Here is an 8,727-nt window from a genome sequence, read left to right as displayed (position 1 = left end):
TGTACTCGCAATCACTTCGATTGAACTATGTACAATATAACTGTGTAAATCCACACATATTCGAGATTACACATACACGAGATTCGAACGCAATTCAAATTAAAGATGGGCAAAACGGCTCCGAAGCCGGAGCCGGCTCAGACCGGCTCCAGGCAATTTCGGAGCCGGCTCCGGAGCCGGCTCCGGAGCCGGCTCCGCACCCACCGCTCCGGAGCCGGCTTCGACTTTTTCCCGGAGCCGGCTCCGTTCCGACGGCTCCGGAGCCGGCTCCGCACCAAGGGCTCCGGAGTCGGCTCCGCTCCGACGGCTCCGGAGCCGCCTCCGCACCAACGGGTCCGGAGCCGGCTCCGCTCCGACGGCTCCGGAGCCGCCTCCGCACCAACGGCTCCGGAGTCGGCTCCGCACCAACGGCTCCGGAGCCGGCTCCGCTCCGACGGCTCCGGAGCCGGCTCCACTCCGACGGCTCCGGTGCCGGCTCCACTCCGACGGCTCCGGAGCCGGCTCCGCACCAACGGCTCCAGAGCCGGCTCCGCACCAACGGCATCGCTCCAACGTCTCCGGAGCCGGTTTTAACACAAAGGACCAAAAGAACTTTTTCAATTAAGTTTCAATCGAGAAAATCCGTAAATAGCGTAAATAGTCATGTTTAAAAGAATTTATCAAAAAAAAAAACATCGATTAGTTTTGAATATTGTTAAGAAAGACGAGACTAACAAATGCTACACAACGTCATGCATTTCAATACTGCAATCGTATCGTGTGTTAGCTTCCACACGTGCGAGAATATATATTCATTTTTTAGTACGCTATCATACAATGATGACTCTATTGAACCGTTAGTGCGGAGCCGTTGGTCCTTAGCCGTTGTTTCGTAGCCGGCTCCGGAACCATCGGAACGGAGCCCGATGCCGGCTCCGCAGCCATCGGAACGGAGCCGTGAGTGTAGAGTCGTTAGTCCGGAGCCGGCTACGGAGCCGTTGGTGCGGAGCCGTAGGTGCGGAGCCGACTCCGGAGCCGTTGGTGCGGAGGCGGCTCCGGAGCCGTCGGAGCGGAGCCGGCTCCGGACCCGTTGGTGCGGAGGCGGCTCCGGAGCCGTCGGAGCGGAGCCGGCTCCGGAGCCGTTGGTGCGGAGCCGGCTCCGGAGCCGTCGGAACCGGGAAAAAGTCGGAGCCGGCTCCGGAGTCGTTAGTCCGGAGCCGGCTCCGGAGCCGTTGGTGCGCTCCGAAACGCCCATTACTAATTCAAATCATGTGTCAATTCACTGGAAAATATTTGGGCAAACAGAACACTTAAAAACAGAACAACACGAATTTTAGTCAAATTTCGAATATTATACAGGCAGCGTGGATTCATAAAGGTGGACGAGGAGCAGGACGGCATGCTGGTTCTATTCATTATAGAATGGAAACCCTTGCAAAAAGATCCTGTAGTCAAGTGTTCTACCGATCAAGACACGATGAAGCGACTCCATCTTCTTCAAAAATAATAACGAACGACGAACGTGGAGAAAATATTGATGAGTTGGTAGCATCACATATGAAGTTTCTTATACTTGGTGTTGGCACGATATAGACCACATGCCTTCTAGACAGAAGTAATGTTTGTAAACATCGATCTGTCAACAGCAGATCGACCTAACTCCCACTCTACCCGTCAGATGGCATACTAAATACATAGAAAGGGACGACAGGGTTAGCTTGTGCGACAACTAGTTCTCCCAGAATAGGACCAATCAGGAAGCGGTTCAACTAGGGTCAAGTTCGCACAGCTGATCGAGAACAGGGCGCCATCGCTAAACGCAAAATTAGTCACAAATTAGAAAACGGATAGGCAACACCAAATTTAAAACTACGCTGCGAACATCACCAAAAGCTAGTTTGTGAATTTTATCATCCTTTCTTTTTTAAACTGAAATATAGATTGCTACACACGTAGCAACACTTGGATATAAAATTGATTTTAACCTTTTTCACAGGTGTACGAGTTAGAAACTATTGTTCCCTTGGAAAATTCTATGGAAAACATAAAATATTTATGGAAACAAACACTGGCTTACCGGCACGAAAAGCGTTTTTTCCCATTTTTTCCCATTTTATGACCGACTGTTCTGCGGCTTCAGCCTTCGGAGGAGAATTGGTATGTCGATTATCTTCTATCTCGATGGAAGTAGGGATACATTTGTAGCTCAATTCTTCATTTTTCAGATATCTTTAGAATTCGAATTGATGAATCCTACTGCTGCTAAATTCGAAGACATGTGGAATGTAATCCAACAGAAAATATTGGAAAAATATCTAATAGATTACAGGTACATGAAAAATGACCTGATTCAGTCACTGTGTCTGGTACGAGAAAAAAATACTATAAGAGGAGTCAAGCGAACCCGCGAAGAAGACTACAAAGAGAATGATGCGCGTACATTAAATCCACTTCACGGAATAATCGATTGGATTGATGTAAGTTACGAGGATTCAACAAGAGTTTCTATTACAGCTAACAATTGCAAATGTTGCAATTCTAATAATCACATTAACCTCACATTTTTCTCACAGTCCTCGTGCTTAGAGACGATGTTTAATCCTCTATTTTTATGTTTTTTCTTCTTTTTTTAGTTGGAGACTTCATTTCCGACGCCTGATGTCCCGCGCATAATAATTGTTGCCAAAATGTTTGAACTCGGCGAATGCTACGTGGTGTGGAAAAACAGTACGATTCATGTAGGAAAAAATTTGATTCGTGCATTCATCGTTCTTTGTCAAGCCTTTACAGTTTTCAATGTTAAATGCTATGCGGCTGACAAACTTTTCTTTTCATTTTTTCATGCTTCATGCTTCAAACTTGGAGCACTCAGTACAACTAGTAATAAGTTTTTAAACCAGCTGTTTTAAAATCAAGTTTATAAAAGAGTTTATTTATTATATTCTCCTTATTTAAAAAGCGCACCTGCTTTTGAATAGCCAGGTGAAAAGCAAAATTCTAGTGATTAGAATAATAATATGAATTCATCTGATATAATCAATATAAGATTTGACTATGAAATATTAGAACTTTCATCGGAAATAATTAACCCGCTTCAAAAAGGTATAATAGCTTTTTTTTTTCAAATTGAACATCCAATCCAATTATTTAAACAATTTTTTATGCAAATAAAAAAGGACTTGCATTCCAAAATGATTGTTTTTATTTTTTGCCGAAATCTCAGTTATACGGACGTCACACGAAGCGTAAACTCAAAAAGTTTACGCGTAAACTGGGTTGCCAGGCGTAAACTTCATGTCAAAAAGATTTCAGGTCCGAGAGGGTGAAATCTTGGCGTAAACTTTGAGCGTAAACTTTTGACAGATAAATTTACCGCGCGCTTTTCATCGCACATGGTAAACAAACGAAAAACAAAAAGCGAGCGGTATGTATACAACTATTGTGCATGTTAAAAATAATCAGAAAATTAAATGTTTAAATGGTTTTAACATAATTTTAGCAATGGAAAACACAAAAAAAACAGTCCGGAACTACGCAAAACAGGTACTTATTTATAAAAGTAGCTAGATATCTCACTATACTGTATTTACATATTCGGTCCAACACCCACACGTTTATTATTTTTGTATAAGTGATATGTATACATTTATATATTTTTTAAGGATATCGAGCAAAGCCGTGCCGTGATAGAGGCAGTAAGTAAGCGTCCATCTTTATGGAATAAAAAGTTGGACAGCTATAAAAATCGAAACGTCCAAAATGATGGGTGGACGGCTATAGGTAGTGAGGTAGGGCTTCCAACTGCTGAAGCTAAAGCAGTGTGGAAAAACCTCCTCAACTCCTATAGGACGTACAGGAGTAAAGTAAAAAAGTCAAAGCATAGTGGGGCAGGTAAATTGATGATTAATTAAGGATTAAAAGATATATTATTTATATTATTTATATTTTCTTTTTCTTTTAGGCGCATCGGAGGTGTACGTGCCAAGATGGTTTGCCTATGAAGCCATGGCGTTCGTCGAGGACACGATGGAGGATGCGAACCATCAGGATACCGTATGTATAATATATGTTTGGTTTAAGTATATGTATGTTTAATTTAGTATTAATGTTTATTGGTTAATGTTTAATGTTCAATATTAACTTTAATTAATTGCTTTTAATACTTTAAAATTAGATTTTTTTATAAGATTATAAACTATAAGAATATTGAGGTGATCCCGCGGCATTTCCGCGTAGGACGTTTACGCCAAGTAGAAGAAGAAGCCGGTCTCGTAGTTCAGTCGTCAACTCGTACGACATAAACAACATGCCCGTCATGGGTTCAATCCTCAAATAGACCGTGCCGCCATACGTACGATTGACTATCCTGCTATGGGGGGGATTCAATTAGTCACTGAAAGCCAAGCCCGCAAGTGGGTACAGGCAGGCCTTGACCGACAACGGTTGTTAAGCCAAAGAAGAAGAAAGAAGAAGAAGAAGAAACTTAGAATTAATTTAGCACCTAATTAATGTGAAACAGTTGAGCAAATGATTATAGCAGTAAAAGCTTTTCCGAATAGCTGATAGAGAGCTTAATTGAAATGATGAACGTATAAAGGATCAGGTTTCGTACGGCCAGAGCCTTCTATATGCAAAATGAATATCCTGGTATGGATAAATCAAAAAAGGTTTAATAATCGAGTCCATTAGAGGTAGTTCGGAACTAACAGAGGTCTAATATACTAATAATTTACTAATTTTAATTTATAGTTTATCATTTATTCGTTTTAAATACAGTGAGGTGGTGGAAAGAGCACATGCTCTAGTTTAGGCTATAACATAAAATAAACTTTGATAACTCCTGTACGCAAGAACATTACTGATGACTCAAATTATAGGTTACATATATAAAACAAGTTAAACGAAAACCACATATCATATGATTATCCAGGTTTTTGAGTTGTCAGGGATGAATATAATAATAAACCATTACCACGACAATCGAACTATATAGTTCGTATAACAAAAATCAATATAAATGTATTGCTAAAACATAACTTGCTCAAAGATAATATCACAAACGTTATATGCGGGACGACGCGCATCTAAAGGGTCGATGCCATAGCAACACGAAGCTGTTCTGGTTCAAATGCGTAAGTGAATGGTAAATGGATTCAAATCCGAAAAATGGGTGCAGCGAGTTTGGCTAGAACTACCCCGCCACTACTCCATACCATTTGTAGTAATGCAACGAGCAATTAAAGTTATCTAAGGCCGCTAATATACGACTTGCGTTTTCGCGCCCGCGGAAACGCGTATAACAATCCAGCCATAGAAATGAAATGTCATTCGAACGCGCTACCGCGGTAACGCAGAGATGCTCATGCTGTATTTGTGGCCTAACATGCAGCGCAACAGAAATACTGGCAACAGTGACACGCGGAGTGGAGATCTAATCGCCGTTGATTCTTGAATACTGTAAGTTGTCCTACATAATCACTAAAAGCGAGTAGTAGTTATGAAACAAACCATTTTAAAAGAACTCAAGTTTTTTCGATCTTTAACCCCTTCAGATAGAAAACGCAACATGACCAGTATCTGATGAAGAAGGGAAACAAAGAAAAACAAATTCATTTCTTTCCAAGACCAAATGGGGATAATTATCTGTTTTGTTTCTTGTTTTATTATCTTAAACGATTGTTGTTCACGAAGTCCTTGGCCATGTGAATACGTATATCTCTCAGTGTATTAGAAGGCCGGGATGAAAAATACTCTAAAGGAGCCAACGTGTCATTACTCCTCCAATCACCTGCCACAAGCCTCCCGTCAACAACTCTATCAAATGCCGTTGCAGGAGCATACAAAGTTCTTGACGATCTTTTGCAGAGAAAATTATGCAAATAAATTGTAGTTAGTACAACTTCAGTAGCTTTTTCTGGTTGAAGTTGAATTGGGGTTTGGTATATCCAGAACCGATTGGATATGTGGCCTAAAGCATTTTCGGCAACCGTACGGCCACGAGAATGACGATAATTGAACACGCGTTCAATGCTGCCCGATGCATGTGTCCCAGGAAATGGACGGATACAATAATCCGTAAATGCAAACGCCTGATCGCCGAGTATAAAATACGGAACGTCTATTGCATACGGCACACGCAATGGCTTCGGCTCCGGAATATTCAACTGTTTGTTCTCGAATTTTTGATATAATCGAGTGTTTTTAAAAATTCCACCGTCAGAAATGCCTCCTTTGCCTCCAGCATCAGCACACAGGAAATTGTAGTTAGCATCAACTACATCCATTAACACAATGCTATTAAAACCCTTGTAATTAAAATATTCAGAGCCGCCGTGATTGGGTTTTCGAATACGGACATGTTTGCCGTCGATGGCACCAATTGCATGTGGAAAGTTCCAGCGTCGTTCAAATTGCTCAGAAATATCGAGCCATTCATGTCGCGAACACGGCGTCTGTAATTAAAAAGGAAGAAAACTTGTCTTAAATATCATCAAATAATCAATATATTCTTTTCATTTTGTAGTGGTATTATAGTATTCATAGGTGAAAAGTTATGTTTTTCTAACAGAACTATTCAATCCTTTTTTTCGATTTTTTTTCAGATAACTGTTCCACAGCCTCCAGCCCCATTTCCAGCCCCACTTCCAGCCCCACTTCCAGCCCCACTTCCAGCCCCACTTCCAGCCCCACTTCCAGCCCCACTTCCAACCTCACTCCCATCCCCACTCCAATTTCAATCTTCCCCGGAAGATGATTATTTCCTGGTCGGAATGGATGATGTTGAAATCATCCATTTCGATCATGAATATGAGCCTTCCATCCCTGTCCCTGGTCCCTCCTCATCACTCCCTGGTCCCTCCTCATCACTCCCTGGTCCCTCCTCATCACTTCCTGGTCCCTCCTCATCGCTCCCTGGTCCCTCCTCATCACTCCCTGGTCCCTCCTCATCACTTCCTGGTCCCTCCTCATCGCTCCCTGGTCCCTCCTCATCACTCCCTGGTCCCTCCTCAATACTCCCTGGTCCCTCCTCATCACTCCCTGGTCCCTCCTCATCACTCCCTGGTCCCTCCTCATCACTTCCTGGTCCCTCAAATTCCACCCCGGTCAACCCAAGGAAAAGAAAGCGGGATAATGAGCTGGACGAGGTCCTCATAGGAAGCGTCAACCGGCTGATGGAGGAGACTCTTGCTGCCGCAAATAGCAGAGAGAACACGTTCGGCCGTATGGTGGCTGATTTTTTGCGGAGGTTTACCCCTCAGGAGCAGGATCGGGTAACCTCCAAAATTTTGCGACTCCTGCTTGAAGAAGAAGAATCGGTGATGGCTGCTCGGGCCAGTGAAGAAATGTAGGAGAAATAAATTTTGTGAATTTTGGTATAAAACGAATTTCAATCAATGTTATATAATCCCGGGATAACGGACTGGCAAACGAGGGGCTCGAGACTGTGAGAGGTTTCGGACAGTCCTGAGGCAGGCCAAGGCCGCAAAGCGGTTGTAGCGCCGGATAAGTAAGTAAGTGAGTTAAAATTTTAAATATATCATCAACTACAAAAACATGAATAAAATGTAGTAATATTAATGAGTTAACTATTAAGCAATACGGCAAAGCCGTCCCTCCTGAATAAAAAAAATGAGTTAAGTAAACAATCATAATACTCCTGGTCTTACCTTAACATAGTCACGTAGAGCCTCTCGAATGCATTTACACACTTCCATTACTATTTGGGCAATGCATGGACGAGACACCTGTAATAAGGATCATTTAATATTTCTTGCTCTAGCAATGCTGAACTTCACTTACACGAAACATATACTGCAGGCCTGTAAACGTTTCGCCAGTTGCCATATAACGCAACGCGATTAATACCCTTTCCTGGGTAGTAATCGCTTCCCGCATGTTTGTATCCATGCGCTCGATCATAGGACGAACAAGCCCCACCAAAAAGTCGAAATCTTGCCTATTCATGCGAAGGAATTTCAGCAGCATCGCACCTGTACGTTCGGCAGATACATGCTTTAGCACATCGTTTCCAATTTGCCGGCGCTCCATAAACAACGGTTGAACCCAATAGCAACGGCGATTTGCTGGCCGGCGACCGGCTTCCCTAGCTTCAGAAGCCTCTAACACTTTTTCAACTGCAGAGAGCCACGATTTGTTCATTAGTAGTGAGTCCATTTTATTATATTAAACTTTCTTCGACGTTTTTATAAAATATCAACACAACACACAATGGCATCCACATCAACAATCCGCCGGTAACAACGATTTGACAGCAAGTTTACGCATCAGCGCTATTGACCGACCAAAAACGCCGTCACACGAAGCGTAAACTTTTTGACAGATGTTTTGATCAAATTCCAAATTTACGCCAAAGTTTACGCTTCGTGTGACGTCCCTATTAAGCACAACCGAAAATCTCGGTTAAACGAAAACGTCAAAACAAACCGAAATTTCGGCAACCCGTTAAACATTGCGAGGGTTGCGTGTGGTATCATCTGCTCGATATCTTATAGTATATGAAATAATCTTTGATTTTTGCTCATAAATTATATTTTTTTTCGGTGGTATTCATCGAAAAGATCACTAGTTCTAATTTTGTGGATATTTGCAAACTAAAATGTCAAAATTCAGGTGTTTAGTATGCTACAAATCGCACTGTTATACCTGCTCTCGAGGTGCTATAATTATAACTGCTAAAACTAGGTGTGAAAAAACTACCAAGGCTCGCAAACTCTTTAATGCGAGGGC

The 8,727-nt window shown here is 42.3% G+C and overlaps 1 protein-coding gene and 2 long non-coding RNA genes across 3 annotated transcripts; 2 read left to right on the top strand and 1 right to left on the bottom strand.

Annotated features, from left to right (window-relative positions):
* Positions 1 to 1,288: 1,288 nt before the first annotated feature.
* Positions 1,289 to 2,304, top strand: LOC133393900 (uncharacterized). Its single transcript, XR_009766468.1, has 3 exons — positions 1,289 to 1,524; positions 1,976 to 2,136; positions 2,205 to 2,304. It is a non-coding gene; the product is annotated as an uncharacterized LOC133393900 (long non-coding RNA).
* Positions 2,305 to 3,207: 903 nt separating this feature from the next.
* Positions 3,208 to 4,530, top strand: LOC133393749 (uncharacterized). The gene is made up of 4 exons (XR_009766362.1): positions 3,208 to 3,403; positions 3,479 to 3,522; positions 3,642 to 3,870; positions 3,941 to 4,530. It is a non-coding gene; the product is annotated as an uncharacterized LOC133393749 (long non-coding RNA).
* Positions 4,531 to 4,707: 177 nt separating this feature from the next.
* On the bottom strand, positions 4,708 to 8,372 carry LOC133393748 (putative nuclease HARBI1). Its single transcript, XM_061660025.1, has 3 exons — positions 7,780 to 8,372; positions 7,647 to 7,724; positions 4,708 to 6,431 (listed from the first exon to the last, which is right to left on the bottom strand). Exons 1-3 carry the CDS (start codon positions 8,152 to 8,154, stop codon positions 5,643 to 5,645), a joined length of 1,242 nt encoding a protein of 413 aa, XP_061516009.1. The 5' UTR covers positions 8,155 to 8,372; the 3' UTR covers positions 4,708 to 5,642.
* Between the last annotated feature and the right edge of the window lie 355 nt (positions 8,373 to 8,727).

The sequence above is a fragment of the Anopheles gambiae genome, chromosome 3 (assembly GCF_943734735.2).
Source record: "Anopheles gambiae chromosome 3, idAnoGambNW_F1_1, whole genome shotgun sequence".
NCBI classification, from domain to species: Eukaryota; Metazoa; Arthropoda; class Insecta; order Diptera; family Culicidae; genus Anopheles; species Anopheles gambiae.
The sequence above is the reverse complement of the archived record's forward strand: the minus strand, read 5'-3'. Positions and strand labels throughout refer to the sequence as shown.

What these genes read in the sequence shown, in the direction of transcription:
- LOC133393748 (XM_061660025.1), bottom strand. Translation starts at nt 8,154, where the DNA reads ATGGACTCACTACTAATGAACAAATCGTGGCTCTCTGCAGTTGAAAAA. An exon ending in GCCTGCAGTATATGTTTCGT is followed by an intron (nt 7,725 to 7,779) that starts GTAAGTGAAGTT and finishes TCCTTATTACAG; the next exon opens with GTGTCTCGTCCATGCATTGC. An exon ending in CTCTACGTGACTATGTTAAG is followed by an intron (nt 6,432 to 7,646) that starts GTAAGACCAGGA and finishes TTTTAATTACAG; the next exon opens with ACGCCGTGTTCGCGACATGA.